At 39.7% G+C, this 22178-nt stretch overlaps 1 protein-coding gene across 1 annotated transcript; it reads right to left on the reverse strand.

Moving 5' to 3' along the window:
- Positions 1 to 458: 458 nt before the first annotated feature.
- FAM98B (family with sequence similarity 98 member B) lies at positions 459 to 17520 on the reverse strand. The gene is made up of 8 exons (XM_063398820.1): positions 17312 to 17520; positions 16443 to 16591; positions 15520 to 15654; positions 14655 to 14833; positions 8088 to 8168; positions 7590 to 7706; positions 5068 to 5235; positions 459 to 3645 (listed from the first exon to the last, which is right to left on the reverse strand). The coding sequence occupies exons 1-8, from the start codon at positions 17374 to 17376 to the stop codon at positions 3271 to 3273; spliced, it is 1269 nt and encodes a 422-aa protein (XP_063254890.1). The 5' UTR covers positions 17377 to 17520; the 3' UTR covers positions 459 to 3270.
- Positions 17521 to 22178: the final 4658 nt, after the last annotated feature.

Raw genomic sequence — 22178 nt, forward strand, 5'->3', positions numbered from 1 at the left:
ATCATCAATCATGTGAGGGAAGACAACAAGCAGCAAAACTCTTATTTATATGGCAAATCTGCTCTACAGTCTTATGGAAAACAATTTGTGGTTTTTTCACGATTATAGAAAGTAATAAAATAAAACTTGAGAAGTAATTAGAGGGTACTTCCTTAGTTTATGCAAAGACAAAAGCAGTGTTCATATAGGTCACTACACTTTTAAATTTTTTTTCAGTAAGATAAAATGTGACTGAGATTGCTTAGTAATCCCAGAGTTGTGACATACACCTTGCCTGTTAAAATTTTTCTATATAGTTATCTATTGCCTTCTCCGTTTTGGTCAAAATATGTTATTTTCATTACCATAAAAAGTAGGTTTCATCACTGTTGTAAATCACCAGCAGGAATTCTTTCTTACAAACAAAGGAGGAACATATAATAGTGGATGCAAATCACAATAGACACAGATGATGCAAATAATTTCAAATACAGTACTTTATTCCTCAGTGTTTACACCTGTTGACAGAAGGGTCTCTCTCAATTCCTGAAAAAAGTCCCCAGCCTTTTTTTTCAGTTCTTCAACAAACAAAACAGTATTAATTTAGGTATTCATTAAGTGCGAATAAACACAAAAACGTTCACAAACATATATATGAAAATCTTTTACTTGCAACAGAATTTTTGAAAATACTTTTTTTCAGGACAAAACTTGGGATTTAAATCAATAACTTTCATGGTGTTATTGCATTGTTTGAGAAATTAAAAGCATATATTCTGACAAAAGGACAGCAAAGGATACCTCCATGAAATATGGTGGTGCTTACTTTAGTTTTCAATTACTGGCTTTACATTTTAAAGTTATTTAAGAAAAACTGAAAAGGTCAGATTAAAAAAGAAAATCTCCAGTTTATTTGTATTTCCATATTTTACATGGTCTACATACATATAACTGAAATAATTTAACTGTTAGAACTGAAGTGGGCATGTACCTGCTTTAGCTGATGATTTACTTCACTCAGAACTGTCCTGCCTACTACAAACAGGATGGACTGGTGAGTATAAAAACACCAAGGCACAGCCACATCTGCAGTTACAACAATCCAAATAAACTGCTGCAGCCTTGCATCCTAAGAATAATGAAACCTTTATGCACAGGAAAGTCGTCTGTTTTTCGGCATGTATTTCCTTGATGAAGCTGCATGCTTGGCTGCTGATTATTTGTAGCAAAAAGCAACATTGGGATGAGCAAACAGAATTTAATCTTAAGGCTTTGGTTGTTAAAAAACTGCTCTCTATTCCTTTGCTGACCAACACTTCACTCCAAGGCCAGCAGTCTCATTTGGTATGTCATCAGTTTGGGAGCTATTCCAGAGCATTAGGCAAAAGCCAAGCTCAGAATCAAGAGAACCAGTACTGTGTTCCCTCGTGACCCGTGAGGAATCTCCCTGTAAAGACTGCAGAGGCTGCCAAGGGCTTAGACCGGTAAGAAGCATGGAAAAAAATTGGTAAAGGAACTACAGTGCTAGCAGTTGGGTGACATTAAGCCATTATTGCAAAAGTTCACATCCCAGGTAGCATGTTCCAGCAAGCAAAACTTCTGCTGCTTTTTGTCAGGCACCTGCTGCCAACCTAAAGCCAGGGTAAACCCATAACTACCACACTAGAAGCAGCATTCTCAAGCAAACTGATGAGAGAAATAACAGGAGAAAAGCTTTTGAAAGGTAATAATTTGATTTGGAACAGAACTTTACATTCATGCATGAAGCTGCCAATGAAACTGGACATGGTATGTATATTTATGAAGGTAAAAATTATCTTGAAAGCATACCAAGGAACACCAATAGGAAATTTGTGCAGAAAGAACTTGTAAACTGAGGAACATAAATGCACAATCAAAATTCAATCTGCAGTTATGCCTACAATTACAAGTTCTTCAAGTCTGCTGTGCTCTTTAATCATCAGGCACATCAGGTTAATCAGATGCCTTCTTGAATCTTGCTGTGGTGACCTGACCCTGAGAAATGCTGTCATGGGAACATACTCAGGCATCACCCCCTTTCCACCTCTGTTCTCAGAAGCAGCCTCACAACATGGGAGATCTAAAAGATACTGGGCAGCAGAAACTGACTTTTTTAAGTGACAGCTCTAAATTTAATTCCTGTCGATGTATATTTACAGCCATGATGCTATGACAGCTAACTCCTTCTAGAGTGACAGTGTATGTGATGGAGAGGGACCCATACCATGTCACGACAGGGCCTTTTCTAGGTTGTCCGAGACAGAAAGCACTGAGAAAAGGTAACTGCTGCATGAGCTGCCTTGTTAACTTACTAACCAGGCAGCTGGTGACTCCCAAACACAGAGCAGGCAGGGGAGAAGAGGATGATTTAAAAAAACAAGGGGAAAGAAAAAAAGGTGAGAAGAAATGTCATGTTCTTTCTTAAGAAGCTCAGCTTATTCAAACTTTGTGTCTCAAAGCTGATACACAAGGACATACACATGATGGCTGCAGCTTTTCTGCCCAATCTGATTTTAAATCTTTTATGAAACATCAACAATAGAAAACAGGTAAAATGAAAATAATATACTATCAAAACTCACTATGATGAGTTTACAGGACATGCTCTGACAATTATAGAGTGTCTGATACATTATGAACACAAAAAAACCAACTTGATTTGATTCATTTGTGTAGAGTATTAATTCACAATGTTACTATAATGTGAAGTTCTGCAAGAATAATCCAATCTAATTGAATAATTTTGACCAAAGCCTTAAGGATTTGAAATTAAAATGCATTTACACGTCCTACATGAAAACTATCAAAGAAGAACAATGAGATGAAGAGAACAAGCCTGAAAGCAGCATTCTTGAGTCTTTTAAAAGTGGTTTCATCCAGTTCTTAGGCCTACTTTGTTTTTTCTACACAGCATTTTGGAGCAGAAGAATAGACATGCAACATGCAATAATTAGAGAGGTCTGATCATTAACATATTTTTGTTTGTTTAAAAAGGGTTTTATTCAGTTTTCTGAGACTTATTTTAAATAAAATGACATAATAAAAACACCATATAAGCAGTACGAAAAACAAGGACTTCAGTCATCAGATTTTAGTATAAAACTTCTGTTCAGTTAACTAAACGAACTCAGAACATCAGTTGGTCTAATGAAATTATTCATATGGTCATACTTAATTCTAACCTAAACCCAAGTCAACATACCTAAATTCCTAGTACCAGTAAACACCACCACTATATTCTGCCAGTTACTGTTTAAGATTTATGGTACTTTAGTATCTTCGGTATCCTCCCCCTCCTCTCCCACCGTAGGGATCACCATAGCCTCCCCTGCCACCGTAACCTCCCCTGCCGCCTTGGAAGCCACCCCCACCTTGGAAACCGCCCCCACCTTGGAAACCGCCCCCACCTTGGAAACCGCCCCCACCCTGGAAGCCGCCCCCACCTCTTCCACCACCTCTGAAACCTCCCCCTCCTCCTCCCCTACCCCCTCCACCCCCCCAGTTACCCCTTCCACCACCACCCCCGCCCCCCCAGCCACCTCTTCCACCGCCTTCTTGTCTTTTTTGCCACGGAGGCATTTCGGGAGGAGGTGGTTCAATCTCTGTGGGTCTGCCTCCACGGTCAGGGACTCTCCCCATCAGAACCTGTACCGAAAAAAGGTCATTTTCAGAGTTAAAAATAGTAGTGATAACTTGTTGAGACACAGTGGGCAGAGCAATGCTGCCTGCTGTTTTCAGGAGATTTGGCCCCTCAGTGCAGTACTTGACGGCGCAATCACTACTTCCTCTCCTTGTGACACCACAACAGAACTCTGAAAGTGTTCTCATTTTTCACCTCTAAAACAGAAATAACTGCAGCTAGCTGGCTCATATTATTTTTGTGAATTTTTTATGAAGAATACTGCACACCTGAAGTATTAGTATTGCAATAAGCAATATACATACTTCATATATAAGATATATAAATACACATAAAAATTCATACAGAAAAGACTCCTTATGATTTGGCTCTTCAAGTTCAAACCTCATCAGCTGGCAAAAATACCCAGCAAAAAAAAAAACCCCGGCAAACTGATGTGCAATTCTCAGAGGAACACCAGTCTGCCTAATCTTAGCAACTACTGACACTCAGTAAAGAGCTGGAACAAACAAAATGTGCAATAGGCTGCAGTAACACTTCAGAGAAAAAGAAAAAAAAAGGCATCTTGACTATGGCAGGTATTACTCAGCGTATGAAAACAGAAACTGCATTGGACAAAGTTAAACAAACATATTTGAAGATGTATCCAAGTAGGTCTTTTGGTTGTGGCTTTCAATTTTTCTAAACTCTGTGTGATCAATGTTAACATTCCCTCATCAGTCCCAGGCATTCCAATTAAAGTCCTCTAAAGAAAAAAGCCCCACCTTTCTCTGAGATACTACAATAATTAAGAAATTTCAGAGTGTTAAGGATCAAAACATATTAAAGGGTATCTAAATGAGGCAAAAAATATTAGAAAAATCTGTAAACACAGGATCAATAAAAGCAGCTTAGTTGCCATTTGAATGGTAAAACTCATGTCACTACTCACAAGCTTCAGCTTGTATCACACATAAGAAAGCAGCACAATGTTGATTCATTACTGCAGCCAAACCAGTACTTTACTTTGCAGCAAAATGACATTTCTGCAAGAACTTTCGTGATTTATTACACACTGATGAACTAGAGATGTGGGGTCACAAACCAAACAATAATATCCTGTCAAGGTAGCCCAGGAACTGATACCACAAACACTTATGTGTATCCTTGAGGAGTGCAGTTCCACTGAACTCAACAGGTCATTTACACACGTATACACCCCCCTCACTGTTCCCCCTCATCTACATTACTCCACTTCATCCTGTTGCATGACTGAGTATCTAGGAAGATAAAAAAAGGACTTTGTGCAAAGTTTAATGGAATACTGCAAAGCTTGCTTTCTTAAATGGAAAAACTGAAATTAAAGTAGCAAACCCAGTGTAGTTCCAGAATTCCTTTCGATAGGTGTGTAAATCCCCACGTGCCTCCCTCATGCCAGAAGAGCGCACCTTGTTGATGGCACAGGCTGTCTTCTCCCGTGTCGATCCACTGCTTGTCCTTATGATCTTGGACAGATCCTCGCGAGCAGCGAGAAGGTGAGCTAACGTAATGGTCGACTTTGGAGACAGGGCGTAGCGCTTGGGCTGATAGAGCCGGGCTATCTCATCTGTTTTTACCTAAAGGATAACATCAAACACAACTGTCTTGCCAGGTATCAAACACACTGACAGGCTTACTATCAACCACGTGCTGGTCTCAGTGAGCTTCACTTTGAACACGAGGTGTAGCTTGTGAAAATACAAACTATAATGCAAAACACAGCACCGGTTATCACCAGTTCCATTCCTGTCCATGGGGCTATTACACAGAAAGTGCTGCTGATTACATTAATTGATGCTGAAATTAGCACTGGCACAAAAGAAACTCCTCTATCTGCTGGCATCAAACAGGTTATTTAATGTCTTCCAACATGTTTACAGACTAAAACTTAAGAAGTCCACACTGCTCTCTCAGGAGCTTTACATAAGCATATTCCAAAGATTGCTTCTAAACATGATGAAAACAGAGCAGCTCCCAAGTAAGGTAAATTTGTGGAAAAAACCTGAAAATATATCAATACAGCAAAACACTTATGCAAGCCATGAAAAAGTAAGACTGAGAAGGGGACAACATTAGATTTTTTCCAAGCATGCTTTGATGTTTCATTTATTTAGCAGAAAAGAAAAATAAATATACTTTCTGGAAAAAATCTAGAATGACCTTCAGACTGAAATAAAACATTTGATGCTGGTTAGACCAGACAATACGTGCTGAACCTGTAAAAGACTGTTTTGCTAGGTACTTACTCCACCATTTGTGAACTCATTTCAGTCTGCAAACTTATGCCTCTTGGAGACTGAGCAAGTTACAAAAAAACAAAAAAAATCCCCCAAATGCCACATCATTAAAAGCAGAGAAATGTATCAATATCTATTTAATGGTGGGGAAAAAAAGGCAAGCTAACAAATTTTAAAAAACAACCATTTGTCTCTTGGCTTAAAAAAACCCCCTCTAAATTACATCAATGCCAGAACATTTTCAATCCCCAAAACCCTCTTAAAGAAGTTATAAACATCCTTCAAGAGAAATAGAGGGGGAAAAAAAGACTGAAGACAGTATGTAATTTTGAATTAGTGTGTAACCTGGTTATTTCTGTAACTGCATATATTTCACATCAACAGTCTTTATATGACAGTAAAATGAATCATCTGACTATCACCAAAAATCTTTTAAAACTATTGTTCTATTTCAAAAGGGCATTCCTTATTTTTCACATTGTTTGAATGGAACAATAACAAGTGACAAAGTTTTAGTCTGCTTAAGTTAGTCATCAGTCCCATTAACTGCATTTTAGAAGTACACTTTAAATTTGAAGATACATAATTGTATTGGTACAGCTGTAGGAAGTTACGCAAGTAGGGACACCTCCTGGCTTCTCTGAGCTAAATGCCCCTCTTCTTCCTTTCTTGCAGCACAAAAGCATTCACAGCCCCTTCCGAAATTAAATGGTGAGCTATTCCAAGGCAGCACAGCAGCACCTAGACTCATGTCTTCCAGTGATACCTAGTGAACGTCATGAAGTTGATTCTGCATGTGCCAATGACAAATGGCGAAGTCACAAAAACTTGTAACAATCCATACCAGTAAGCTTTCCAAGTTTTAAGATTTATCCGTCTTAAGCTTTCTAAAGAAACCTTTGGAAGGAAAGCTGATTTTGCCAGCTCATGAACAAAAAATATCTGCCTCCAGCTTCTCACATGTGTCTTCATCAATTACAAACTTCATGTATCTTATATCCCTACTCTTTCGGATACAAACAAGACATTTTTCCAGCTCAGAAATATCATGACTATTTTTTAATATACAGAATTCTAGGAAATGGTACAAAGGAAATTATCACAATTAATGCAATACCAGCAGAACAAATACAGAGGAGTGCTTTGGAATTTTTAGTGACCGGAAGGATTACAAGCAATTGTGTAATTTTCTCACAAAAGCTACTATTCAAACAACCTGTTCAGCTGAACAGCTGTTCATCTAGCAGGACTGAATCCAAGATAGGGGACAGTCACTGTAACCTCACAGACTTTATGAACAGTCACTCTTTATACCCGATCTATGTTATGTTTGTCTCTTTCATCTGCATGAGTAGTGCTGAGGTTCCCTCCTAGTTTACTGCATTGGAGGATATTAGATATAGAAAACAGGGAGAACTTTAATTAAAGTGAGAAACTCCAATAAAGGATGCTAGAATTTCTAATTGTGAAGCTATAAACAGTCACAAAGGATGGACTGTGTCACCTGGATAAATCCATCCCCTTCCTCAACACCTAGGGACTTCAATATTACAACTTGACCTGAGAAACAGGAAAAAAGATAACTGTGATGGAAGTGTATTTGTGTATTTACATGGTATGCACATTCTGTAGGAAGCCTTGGGGAACAGTAGCAGACTCCCATCTACAGGAAGCAGAAAATAGATCAAGTTTACCTTTGCTCTATCAGACCAGCCAAAAGACTGCACAGTCACATCAAGCCTCTTCATCAACATCCGCCGTCGACACTCGTACTCACTGCAAAGAGCATCATTGATTTTTTCCAATCTTTCCTGCAGTGTTACAATAAGAAATTCCAACAGTCAATTTTATAAAGTTATAGAAGTCCATTCAAAGTTAACCCCATCCATCAACTAAGATGTCTAGCCCAAAGTGACCACTATAAACTACACAGCATCCATGTAATGCTACAGTAGTATGTATATACAAAATGATTTGAAAGTGAACAATGGATGAATCAACACAGGGTCTGTTTTATAATGTCAAATTTGGAAGTATCTGATTATCATTGTTAATGTTTAGCAATTGAATTTCAATATTAATATTCAGCAATAGAGCAGTGACTGTAAAAAGGCAAAGCTAAATGAAGCCATATGCATTTATTTTGACCATCCTGTTAAAATACTGAAAAGAAACAAGAAACTTCTCTTTACCATTTGGTCAGAGTTCAGAGGTTTTGTTAGCAGCGATTTCCCCACATGGCTATTTTTAACTTTTGAGAGAATGTCCTTTATCTGAAAGAAACACATACATCTCAGAACACAAATGATATTTACATTTATTTCAGCAAAATTTGTTACAACCTCATTTTGCTACTCTGAAGATCAAACACAGCATACTCATGTTTGTTTTAGCAGACTCATGAAAACAGATCCACATCTTCTGGCTTAGGATCCACTATAAAAAGATTTCCTGAATACTTTTATAAGATGATCAGCCTCTATACAAAAATATTTTTATGGCACCACTTCTCCTCCCATTAAGAGAACAATAGTTATATGGCAAATTTATCAAGTGCATACAGAAAGTAGGACTCCTAAGTGTTGTACCTACAACAACTGGAAGTTCGGAGTTCTGCTGCCAAATGTTACACTGGGCAAAAAACTGGTGATGGGTGCTACTAAGAAAGGCAGAATGATGGGGATGCAGCCATTCTTGACTCTTGACCTTTTATTCTAATCCTGTAATTGGTTCCAGCTAACATTATGTTTAAAACTTTTGCGTTCACTTCAAATAAAATTTGCTTATACTTCTTCCGCTAGTTCTTGCCCTCAATAATTACAGATGAAATATGCTCTCTCTGCTTTCCAAACACCACTGCATTCTCCTCTCTCATTACAAGAAACCTCTACCTCCAGTTCTTGTGTGAATTGCCTTTGACAAGGCTCTTCTAATATCATTACCATGAATGTCCACAACACTTGTACATAACTTGAACATAATCCAGCTGATTTTGACTGCATGCATATTATTGTTCCTTCAAGGTTTGTACAGTCTGATGGAGAGAACTATACCTTCGCTTGCTTTAGTAAATAACCATGGGCAACCAAGCAAAATGAGTAAAACTAGAGTTAATTTTACTTATATGTCAAAGGAAGGATTAAAGTAGCGCATGATCTACCGTAAAACTTGTAACTGGGGACAGCCATTAGATACATGTGCAAGGATTGTAAGACTTCATGTTGGCACACAGGCATTTACATTATATTTGTCATAAAGGCATGGTTCAAAGCTCAGTTTTGAGCTTCATATATTACAGAAGTATCATCTCTACTGATTGCTATGAAAAAAAATCCAGAAGTCAAAAATCAAATTCTAGAGCATGTAGTTAAATGTTAAAAGAAATACTTAGAAAATCAACTCTCATGTCAGAATTTTTGTAATTATCTCTTTTTTTCACATATATGAAGAAAAAAAATCTGATCTCAAAATTTGTATGGAAACCAAGGTGTATGTATTTTGTTTTTTCTTTTTACATCACTGCTGGGCAGCACTCTGGCAGGTTAAAAACACAACATCCCAGAAAAAGCCCGAGATCAATCTATTGTGCAGTGAACAAATTAAGGGAAAACACTCTTTTGACTCTATTAGAAAAGACAGCCTAGCAGTATCTGAAAAGTGGCAATCTAATTACTGTAATACTCCCTGTTATTATATTCCATTCATATCAAAAGCGGCTGCAATATGGGCTGCAGTCCGGTTCCATGTACCATACTAATTTCTCTGATAATTCTTGCTTCTCTATAACCTTTTTGTTTACAAAAACTACTCCAAGGCTGTCTGTCTTCTGAATGTAGTCAGTTCTTTTTACTGCAGCATGTAAACAGTGCCATATTCCACTCCAAAATGCAAATGTACCTAAGCACAAACTATGTTTGAATTTAAATAAATGTCTGAAGAAATCTAAAGTTAATAATTAGCAATAGAATAAGATCAGTATGACAGCAAGAGATGAAGAGATCAGTAATTAGTATAGAAGAAGGAATGAACAGCAGACAACTTCAAAATTCTACTGGGCAAGAGGTGTCTATTCATATACCATTGAGGTCAGAAATATTACCTCAAAGGTTGAAAGGAAGAGAGTCTACCAAAATGAGACCAGCTGCTGAAACAAAAACCAATACAACAAAATGAAAAGTCCTCAATTAAGGACTCAATTAAGAGTGTGAAAGAAGATCTGAAAACCAGTGACTTATTCTAAGTTTGCAGCTGCAAGGACAACTAAGAGGCAAAAGCAACACTGGGCTCCACCTACAAAAGCCACAAATTCTGCCATCACAAGTCAATAACAATACTCCTGATTCCCATGAACTGAAAAGTGAAAGTTTAGAGAGAACAATTAAGGAAGATAATCAGTGAAAATCAGAACTAAAAGAAACAAGAGCGGCTAAATGAAACAATCCTTTACTGACGGAGAAACTGCCCCCAGACTTCTGCAACATTTTCTTTCCAAGTTAAAGAGAATACCTATGTAATTTTTATCCAGCACAGCTTTACTAATCAGGAGCAGCTAAGGAGGAATCTCTTCACTGATGAACTGGTCTATGCTCCTGGTCTGTGTTTGTGACACACTGTAAAGCTACACTCAGATCAGTGAATCTCCACTTACTCCTCTAGATATAATACTAAACATCACTCCCATCAGCAAGGCTCATGGGAAATCCTACAGCTGTACCAGTGAAATAAGCTGAGCTGCCTCCCAGCTCCAGAATACATTGTCCAGCCATGACTGATGACAGCGGTATGAGCACAGCAACTCTGGCACACAGCAGTCTGCCAGAGGACAGAATACAGTGGGTGTGAAAATCTATGCTATCACCCATATTCCCACACATGACACTTGCCCTGGATTGAGAAGGATTTGCAGGAGTTTAAAAAACCCACCACAACCCAGAAAGAAGTCTGCACATGTATGTGGGAACAAAACCAAATGCAGTGCCCAGAAAAAAGAGTAATGAAAATATACTTAAAGAAACATAAAACAAATTGTAATAACCAAATCATCCTAATGTTTTTACACAATCCGGTGTAAAAAACAAACTAAATAATTAACCTAGATGTAGACAAGAATATTTGACTATTTGACATACTGTGTAATCAATGACCTTGTTAGCACTAAAAATTTATGGGATTGCTTTGGGAGTTCACACACTCTCTAAATATAAAATGAAAACAAATAAGCTGTTGGATCTGCCTGAGAAAAAAATACCAAATTCAAATCTGCTGCATAAACAGTTATTCTAGTGTTACCACATGAAGTATATCTTTATTGAAAATGACATTTCTAATTTGTTTTGTAATTTTGTACTACTAAAAGAAAAATTTAGCTCACATTTCATTACCATATTCAATATATTTATTAAATATCCTCATCTTCTGTAAAATAGAGCAGTAACTTTTACATTTAACACCTTTTGCACAGAAAAATATCATATATGTATGCATCTCCAGGGTTTTTCAAGATTTTGAAAAAACCTGACCTGGGAAAAGGTGTCGTTGTTAATTTAAAATAGCAACACTTTGAGGAAAGAATGTTGCCTTAATTAGTCACAAGGTGCACTCTACAGTTGCAGAAAGATACCTAAAATCTTAAGCACAAAATATTTTTAAGCCTCTCTTTCATATACCTGCAGATAAATTCAGGACATTTTTGTTTGACCCTGATGTCTGGTGACCAGGACAACTCTTTGGTCTTGTTCCCTGCAGTTACATTAATACTGACTGTCCAGGCTCATTAAATCTGTAAAATTACTACAGACCAACTGTTAAATGAAACACATTAATTTAAATGTTCATAAATTCAAGGATATATACACAAATATTTTAAAAAACAGTCTTCTCACATTTCACTTAAGTGTTATGTTAGCTTAATTTTGACTTAGTTTGTTCAGTAGCCCTTTGTAGTTTCTTTTCATTCTACTGATATGCGAAAAGCAGTGGAGTACTTTTAACAATGTGGGCAAAAAAGTTCAGAAGTATTTTGAATAATATCACATTAAAAGCTTTTTCAAATAAACAGTATTAGAATGACACTTTGCAACTGGTGTGAAATTCACACTATCTTGATTGGGAAACAGCCAGATGTAAGCACTAGTTACACAGCACAACACTGGCATGAACTTTTCTGAATCTTTCCTCAATGTTCATTTAGAATTTATGGAGGTTTTGGCACTAAATTTCAGATTGACTCCTAGATTCCCCCTTTGTAAATATATAAGGGAACAGCATCTTAAACAACTGAAAAATTACTATTGGATTTTCAGTACTATGTAATAAGATATACTTGGTGGTAGAAGGCTGTAATACTGTCAATTTATCTCATTTTCTTAGGCATATTGTTAACCACTACCCTAGGTAATTACAGGAGATGCCAAAGATACTTGTTATGATTGTACATTCAAAGTCTGAGCTACTATAAAACTCATTTTGAATGAAGACAGCAATCCTGATTTTATATTAGTCTCTTAAATAAACTGGAAAATCACTTAAACAATAAATGTTCTAATATTCCATACCAAAATACAGTGTGTGATCTGGCCTTTGGTAGGTTGCTGCTGCACAGCCAAACTATTCTCAGAACTACTCCCACAGCTACTGACAATGCTGAAGATGCTAGACAGAGACAAAGAGTAAACATGTTGAAATGCTGCAGATACATTTGCAGATACACTAAATAAAAATACTAGATCAGTATGTAAGTCTGTATTATGAACAATATAATACTAAACATCAACAGTGCAATTTTGTGCAGTCTAATTAAATCAAAAATATTTGGAAAAATAGATGGATCATTTCAAGTGAATTTCTGTGAGCATATTAAAAAAGTAACAAAATGGTGCACTTAAAAAAATATTTACAAAGCAGATGAACTTTAATTGGTAACATCACCTTTCTAAAGCACCTATATCTATAACTGTATGTCTCTACCTCTGTCATCTATCAAAATAACTCCAAACTTGTTCTATATTAAAGTAATGGATGAAGGACAAGTAAACACATAGCAGAAATTCTACAAAATCTCCTGCAAAGTAAGAAAAAAACCTCTTTGTTTTTAAGGGATGAAACACACAGAGAACAAATTCTTAATCTGGAGTCACAGAAGATCAAAGAACTTTTTTGCCACCTTTCTACACTCTGAAGTGAGTACAAGTGGTATAACCACTGTGGAACTGACAGATCTGGAAACTATTGGAAAACAGTCCAGACAACACTAGTAAAAAAAAACCCAACCAAAACCAAAGATAAAACACTTTTAAGATTCTGCTCATTTTAGTACTTCTGAAAGTGTAACAGTTTACAAACTGGGATGGCAACACTAAGCACAATTCAAGCCTGTGATGCTGTCTGATACGAAATATAGGACTTTGCAAAAGGTGGCAGGTACCAGGTGTCTAACAGTTCAAAGCAAACGTTCTGGGATCACTACGTGTGTATGAAGGAACCAGTGCTCCAGGTCTGGTCTTGCTGTCCCACAGCTGTGGAACTGGAGAACTCTCCCTATAATGGGATGAAACCAAATCTGTACCTGAGAACTGAGGCAAGGAATTGAGCAAGGAAGGCCCCTGGCCATGGCTGCAGCCTATAAACACACATGGATGTAAACACAGCTAACACTTCCAGAGGGAGAGCAGCAGAATCAGGCTGTTAGTTATCAGCTGGAACTCTGACATTTTCATTCCCAGAACAGTGCTAGAATTGTTTCTTCATCCCTTCAAAAATATTTACTGAATGTAAAGATTTCCTTAGAACTAAACAGACAAGCACAGTTATCGTGTAGGAATAGGCAGTTCCATTTGCACCTGGGTGATGCCTTTTAGAAATTAACCTATTAAAGATTTTGTCTTGTCACACTGAAGACAGATGTAAGAAAATCATGCAAGTAACAGGCCCTCTCCCCAAAATCTCTGAATGTTCAACCGTGCACTGGTTGATGAGGCAGAAGGAAAAAACAAGCACAATCATGTAAAATTATTAAATTCAAAGACTCAGAAGCAGAAAGAGTTTTTATTCTACCCTTAAGGGGGGATCAGTCACTCTCTCTCCCCAAACCCTAGAGAGAGATAAAGAGCAAAACTTCCAGTTGTCTGACAGAGAAGACAAATTCCACCTCAAGAGCCTATTTACATTCTGCAGTAAGGAAATCAGATTAAGGATCACATCAGTGAAATGAGTTAGAACCTGGAGGGACACAACAGAAAGAACTATCTTGCTGACTAAGGTTTAAGTTGGCTTATTCACTCATACTGGCAATTCGGGCATTTTCATCCTCTTCTGCAGCTAAGGCAACACCACCAACGAACCCACACTTGAAATTAAGAAATTAATAAACTAAAAAGAACTAATTTAAGTTTTGAATATTAAATTTAAATACATCCCAGAAATGACTACAGGTATATGAATGCATAAGCAGTTATTACCCCAAGTTTTCTGCTTACTATAGCACATTTGAATGGGTGAGCGGAAAACTTCTACCTTGAACTTCCATGGAAAAGTATGTCTGATCAGGTACACTGCAACCTCAGGGGAATGCTGAAATACTTCACCTCATAACTAAAACAGTTTCACTTTAAACACTACGCTGGCTTTCAGAATTAAAATTCTTCTGCACTTGTCAGATAGGGCTTTTATGGGTGAGACTGCTGGGCCCTTAACTGTAAGATGAATGATTACAGAGACAGTGCTTGCAGTCAGCAATGGAGAGAAGATGTAAAAGCCCATACCTTTTGTTCCACACTGGTTAACAAGGGAGGAATTCCAGAAGATGAGGAGTTTGGCACACCCAGTGCGTCGCAAATAGCTTGTACTTCCTGAATAATTTCACTGTGCTTTTCCAAATGACAGCCTTTAGTTTTCTTGCTCTGCAGTATCTTTAAAGCCTGAAGTTCTGTACTTAGAAATACTAGAGAGAAAAGCATCATAATGGCAGATTTAGAGACACTTAAGTATTCGTAAGTATATCGACATTCTCAGTACAGCTACAATATATACACATTTGTAAGATAACCATGATAAAAGGGAGACTTTCTCAGTTCTCTCCTGAACAGGTCAGTGTATTTCCTACTCCTTACCTCCGTTTCCTCTCATCTGACTTCCTACCTTCAGTCTACACAATGCACTTAACTGTTCAAGTCTCTTCTGCTGCCAGACCCCAAGTTCCTTGGCTAGTTCCATATTACCACAGTGGTTCCTGCTGAGACTCCTTTGTCCAAGTCCAACTTAAACTCAGACATTGCTTTTGAGCACCTTCAAACTGTGCAGCATTTCTGTTCAAGCTGCCCTGAAACCTCTCACAAACACAGGAAGCAAGGTCTCAGTTTAGGTGAGCTGGAACAACTGGATCAAGAGAGGGATCAGGAGGTCTCAGTACTCACTTTTAGAAGAAATGTTAGTTTCTGCTAAACAGCTTTCTAATGCTGCTCTATTTTTCACTTTGCACAAGTGAGTTGATGCATGCTGAGCTAGCATACAATGACTGTACACATCAACTTAAAAACACATAAAGAACTCCAGTGTAAATTGTACAGTTATGATAGAGCATGCACATAGAATACTGTATTATAAATGGGAAAAATGATTACTGCTCACACAGGAGTTTAAGGCAATCTTCTTTCTCTCTTAATCTGTCTTTGATGTCTCCAGACACCAGTGATGAATATGGACACGCCATTTCTCTCAGAAAGCCACTAATTTCAAGCTGGAAGCTCTCTACATCTTTCACACCTATGGAAATAAATGCACAATTAAATAGCTTTTTTACAGAAACATCAAACTGCAATCTAATTTTTTTAACATACACTTATATTGCAGATTTCAACAGCCCAAAGATTAACCACCTACCATCCCAATAACATTTTTCTTTAAAAAGTCCTACACACAAGCAGACATGCCTTCTAATAGTCTCTTGTACTCATACTTTGAATGAGGTAATGCTGTGAAGTCTGTGAAGACGTGAACACAAATGAACATCAGCAGGAAGTGAACAGTTTATGTCACTAAATAGTGTGTCACTGTAACTAATTTTCTGATGAAGAAGTGACAGGAATCATGAACCCATTATTTTCAGTGATTGGTTTTAGTTCCACTGCTGTTTTGGTGAAAATGTAAGTAATATAACATCTCATCTAAGCTCCAGCACTGGACAGAAATAATCAGGCAGTGCTACTGAGCACCTCACACACGCACACACAGAGCTGACTGAACACTGCTGGACCAAGAGCCGGAAAACACCCGCCACTGCAACTTATGCCAGCAAACCATGGCCACTGCCATGCACTTTTTACATTTATGTATATCTAAAGCCACCTCAAATCACCTTCTTCTCCCCTTCTGAAAGTCTTCACAACACGACTGTTAATTAATCTTAATCTAAGAGCCACATATACACAAATATCAGCCTGAGTCTGGCTATCTTTCAGCTTTCTTGTAAACTTCAACACTGTAATTTCACTATTAGCTGAACAATATGGGTCTGAATCCACCGAGCAAATACTAAATTAACATTCACATACCATCTGTTGCAGTGATGCTTTCTTCCATATTACAAAGTGACTTTATCTGGGAACCTAACCAAATGCAGAGGTCAAAAAATTCTGGTGAAGACAGTCCATTTTCTGCTGCTTTTTTCAGGGCCTCCTCCTCCAACAGGGCACCCGTGTACCTGCACAGACAAATAAACATTAATAATAAGAAGTAAGAGTAACATAAAATATACATATTTTCAAATTATTTTACTCTAAGCTGGTTAGTAACTGAACTTAAAGGAATCAATCTTTCTACATTACTTTTGTCAAGGAATAATTCAGAAATTTTTTTAAAGACACCAAAAAATTATTGGTCATTTATAAACAAAACAGTTTGTCAGAAAATATGAGACAGGTATTTTCACGTGTGTATGTGAAAACAGACTTTGATCTGTCAGAACACGCCTGACAGAGAACTGAAGTATTAACTCAAGTGTTCAGTCAAGTTTCCTCCTAACAGTATTAAGTGACTCCCCGGAGTACTGGGAACAACGCAACTAAAAATGAAATTTCGCACAGCTTTTTGTCCGGTACCATCCGAAGCACATCGCGGGAGGCGGGCAGGCACCCAAGGGCGAGCTGCTGCCCCGCCAGCCTCCAGCGGGGCACCCCACCACGGCTCTGCACCCCACGGAGCCCGGGCTCCTCTGCCCTCTGCACCGCCGCCGGGGCGAGCCCACCGCCCCCGCCGTGACCCCGCTGCAGGCCGGGCCCGGCTCCCCCGGCTCCGCGGGGCCCGTTCCTCCTCGCTCCCGCCTCAGCCCGGCCTCTTGCCCGCGGCTGCGGCGGCCCGCCCCGCGCCCAGCCGGGCTGCCCCTGGCCCCTCGCAGGGGGAGCCGCCGCTGCTCCCCGCTTACCCCAAGGCCTCCAGCGCGTCCAAGATGTCGCTCTCCATCGCCGGGCCCGGCGGCAGCTCCCTCATGCCTGCGCCGCGCCGCGCGGTGCGCGCCTCAAAGCGGCCCTCCGCAACCCGCGCCCGCCGCCGCGTTCCGCTGCCGCCGCCCGCCGCCCCGGCCGGGGGAAGGCCCCGGGCTGCCCCCGCCCCTCTCTGGGCGGCCACCCCCGCTCCGAGGGGCCGCGGGGCCCCCAGGGGCCGGCCCCCGCCGGTGTCTGGGGATGACCCTTCCGTACAGCCTTTCGCCCGTGCTGGGAGCGCCCGGGCTCCCTCACGCTGCCCCGGCGGGGCTCGTCTCCTGGCCCTGCGGCTGTGCTCCGGATCCGGCCCCACAGCCCTGCCCGCTGCACTCGCCTACCCCGCTCCACCGCGTACCAGCCATTGGAGAAACACAGCGAGAGCGCAGCCACCCTTTCGGGCTCCGGACATGGCTCATGCCAGGGCAGCCAGCTCTGCCACCCTGAGCCACCTCTGGGACGGGGTTCCTAAAAGCAGGTTTTGAGGCCTGTACTTCTGCGTTATTTCTGGGACCTCTCAAATTGAGAAAGTCTGCCTGAGATGGTGCAGGCCGTGTCTCCCCGGCAACTTTATTCCTGATTTTCCACTGTGGGTGCCTCAGCCCTGCTGTGCTGAGGTGGACTGAGCTCTCTTCACTGTGATTAGTATGGCACTGTGTTTTGGGGTAGTGCTGAAAGCTGTGTTTATAATATAGAGATGTTTTTGTTATTGCTATGCAGTGCATGCAGAGACCCAAGGCTTTTTCTGCTTCTCATTCTCTCGTACCCCACCTGTGAAGGGACTGGTGGTGCTTAGGAAGCTGGGAGGGGGCACAGCCAGGACAGCTGACCACAATTACCAAAGGGATATTGCAGGCCATGGGGCATCATGATCAGTATAGAAAGCTGAGGGAGAAAGGAGTGAAGGAGGATGTTTGGAGTGATGGTGGTGTTTGTCTTCCCAAGTAACTCTTGTCCTGGAGATGGCTGAACACTCCCAGCCGGCTCATGGGAAGCAGTGAATTAATTCCTTGTTTTGCTTTGCTTGCGTGCTCGACTTCTGCTTTATGTATTAAACTATCTTTTACCTCAACCCACAAGTTTTCTAGCCTTGGCTCTTTACTTCTTAACCTATGTGTGTTCCCATTTTTTGGATTCTCTCCCCAGCCCCTGTGGTGGGGGAGCAAGTGAATGGTTGCATGTTCCTTAGTGCCAGGTGGTGTAAAACCACAACAGCCCCTTTGACCTGTTTTAACCAGTGTTTCCATATATAGACCTCCAGAAAATCTAGTGGCTGAATCTGTGATGAAGACCAGAAAGGCATACAATTGGATGGAAGTAATTACAACATAGATGTTGTTAATGTGTAAAATCTCCACAATTTTTGAAGCAACTATTTTGAATTATTTCAATTTAATAGAAGACGTGGCTTTATTGAGTGCTAAGCTTTAAAAAGTGAGAATCGGGACAGCTATGACATCCTCCCACACCCACAGACAGAAATCTAGAAATTGAAAACATTGTTTATGGCAGTCAGAGGAAGGAAGAGCATCCTGAAGGCTGACACACTTCTGTTGACCATATGTGTACATCAGTGCCAGTACCTCAGCAATCTCTCACAGCTCTCAACTGGTCATGTACCAGATGACTGAACTTTGAATAGACTTTTCTTTTAACTGGGTTAACATAATTTCTCTAAATAAAGGAGCACACGTCTGAGAGCAGAGATTCAGAACACAAACTCTTGCTCCATTTTAAACAATAACATACAGTTAATAGAATGAGAAAACAAGATATGGCAGAACTGGACAGAAATAGCCACTTCTCTTTTCCTTTCTATTTTAAAGTTGTATCTCAATGCCACCCTTAAGCGATTCATCATTGTACAGTTGTTCTCCAAAACTGAGATGTTTTCCTAGCACTTAGTAATGGAGGCTAAGACAATGAACTGGGAACAACTGGAAGTGAAACTAGCATAACATTATCAAAACTAAAATGAAACCTGGTAATTTAATAGATACTGTGTGGCACAAGTAGGTGGCAGCAGTGGGTCTCTCTGTACAAATTCCTAAAAAAAGTATTTTGCTAATTTATGTTACAGGAAAATACCTAAATTAGTAATTTCTCACACTGTCTTTTGATGGCATTGCTTATATATATGTATGTGTGTATATATATATATATATATATATATGATAGCTAAGCATGTGTATCAGTCAGTGTTTTAATTCCACAGGGTTCTTGAAAAATCATAACTTTTCTGTATGCTAGAGAGGTTCCGTGTATGAGGGAGAACAAGTTTGAATTTCCCAAACTGTCTCTTGACAGCAACAATTGAAAGACGATTTTGGTTGTGATTACACACTTATGCTCCTCTCATAGTGTTACCATTCATGCAGTCCACAGCTTTCTCCGTGTCCTTCCTGAGTTTCTCATCTCTGGGGAAGGGAAAAAGAATCATGAGAACGCTGTCTAAAACACATTTTGTAACCATCTATGCCCACGGGTGTGGACTTTGCCTGTGGCCCATGCCCTTTGCAATATACAAACACAAACAAAACCACAAGCACACAAGTGAGAACACCAAAAGAAGAGGTCTTGGCACTCCACAGCCATTACTGTCCAACAGAAGTGTGACTTAAGCTAGGTCACCAGTGCCCTGCAGCTTGTCAGGTTTTGTCAGAATTTCTTTTTCACTGGACTGCCAGTTAGCCATCTCCCTCAGCAGTCAGGTAGCTCTTGCTGCTAGCACAAGGAAGAAATAGAGGTGCACAGTTAAGATTAACTAAGATTAGAAAATGAAGATAGCACTGGATCAGCACTGATGCAAATCAGCTTGAACTGATACAAAATGGCAGCTGTGTCTGTCTGCACAACAAGGTGAAGATGGGAATTTTGGGGAAAGGTCTTCTGCCAATTGGTATGAAATCTCTGCCATTACAAGTTGCCTGTAATCTTGCTAGAAAAACCCCCACGTGACTCAGTTTTCTGTTGAGGCAGGTAAACCTCAAGCATTTACCTGTATGAATATGACAAGTCACAAATCATTACACTGTGCATAAGTGCTTGAGGAGTGTTCCTGCTGCCAGCCTTGCCATGGGCATTCTCAGCCTAATGGCAGGGATGGGGTGGAGGGTGCTGCCTGCTGCTGCAGCAGGGCCATCACTCCTGAGGCCTCACCACCAACAGAGGGGCAGTGGGCTCTGTGCGCTGGGCACTATCTGCTCCTGGAAGGGAAAATAAAGCTGCCCACAGACACACCAGCTGCACATTGCAAAAGATTCATTGCTTTGTCCTTCTCGTATGCAGCACAGGAATAAAAAATGAGGTCTCTTGAATTCAAACAGAATGGAGCTGGACACTGTTTTAATGCAGGAGAGGTACAAGTAATTTGTAGTACTAAGAAACATTTAGCAGGCAATTAATTGACCACTAGAGGGGATCATAGGAGTGGAGAAGGAGTTGAATGTACTACATGATAAAAGTTTTCCTCTAATCCAAGCTCGCCTACGTGCAGTGTTGTACTGTACGTGCACAGTTTAAAAATGATTGAGAAAAGAGCACTCTGTGCGTACTTAGGTTGATATAAGAAGCTTATATTAAGTTTAGAATACATCAATAACAGGTTTACTTGTTACAATGAAATAGCTTCTTGACACAGATATTTTTCATCAGTTTAACTTAGTCCAGAACAAGTCTTTTAAATTTCCATCTGTAAAAAGGTGCTAATCATTCTTTTAACCTATTTTAAAAAAACAGGTTCTGTACTTCAGATTTGTGTTATTTAAACAAGTGTAGCTGGCTTATCTACAAGCTAATGTTCAATTGCTTTTAATCCTTCCACAAGCTCGTTCATATCTTTAAGGATGATTTAGGAGTAGCCACCCCAGGCAGTATGAACCTCATTACATCATTATGGAATCAGACTGCAAGTTGACATTGATCTATCTATTTTAATTACGTCAGTCTTGCAAATGAAGTATTTGCAATGTGAATGATGTGGTATCAATGTCACCAAACCTGAACAAATTTCCAGTAGCTACAAGGATCCTGCCCATCCATTTACTGGCTATCTTGCTGAAATTGAACTTGACATCCCATCATAAATATTTGATTTAGAAATCAGCCTTCTAACATCTTCCAGACAAAGTCATGCCACCTGATGCAGTGACATCAAAGTTTTCAGTCCAGGATGAATACTTTCAAGAAACTATGCACAGTAATAAATTCTGCAGATTACAAAGTTCAGTTCCTTGAAAATGGACTGCTCTCAAATGACTTTCTTGTGGCACATCTCTCCGCACAGGGGTGGGAGAGGGCAGTACCAAGCAGCCATTGACAGCTTGCACAATGACTGCAACATACCCAGTACTACTCTTTTTCTAGTACTTGTCTAAGAAGATGGTGGCTTTTCACCGTCCTTGGAGTTGGAATAAAATGAGAAAGGAAGTCTAGCTTTGTAAGGTTATAGACTTAATTGCACATAGTTGAAGTTACTGAGTTTTGTCATTTACCTTTGAAGTAGTAGGTGTGAGACGTAAATATTTCAGTGATATGTGCTCTCACCTTTCAGCATCACTAAATAAATATGAATAATTTGCTTCTCTCTTTTTCCTAGAGGTGCATTACAAGAGAAGTATTATGACTATTAAAGAACCTGGATTTCTTTTTGCTTAAGTGGAGTCTCACACAGTTACACACAACACATTGTTGTGTATCAATACACAACAATACAGAAAGAAAGGCATTGAACATAAGCAGCTTTACAAAAGGGAAAGCTGAATGACATGTGGTATTGCCAGCACCTTTCACCTCTGTCAGGGGACTCAGTTT

This window comes from Prinia subflava, chromosome 5 (genome assembly GCF_021018805.1).
Source record: "Prinia subflava isolate CZ2003 ecotype Zambia chromosome 5, Cam_Psub_1.2, whole genome shotgun sequence".
NCBI classification, from domain to species: Eukaryota; Metazoa; Chordata; class Aves; order Passeriformes; family Cisticolidae; genus Prinia; species Prinia subflava.

What these genes read in the sequence shown, in the direction of transcription:
- FAM98B (XM_063398820.1), bottom strand. Translation starts at nt 17,376, where the DNA reads ATGAGGGAGCTGCCGCCGGGCCCGGCGATGGAGAGCGACATCTTGGAC. An exon ending in GACGCGCTGGAGGCCTTGGG is followed by an intron (nt 16,592 to 17,311) that starts GTAAGCGGGGAG and finishes TTGTCTGTGCAG; the next exon opens with GTACACGGGTGCCCTGTTGG. An exon ending in TAACCAGTGTGGAACAAAAG is followed by an intron (nt 8,169 to 14,654) that starts GTATGGGCTTTT and finishes TGTTTCTTTCAG; the next exon opens with ATAAAGGACATTCTCTCAAA.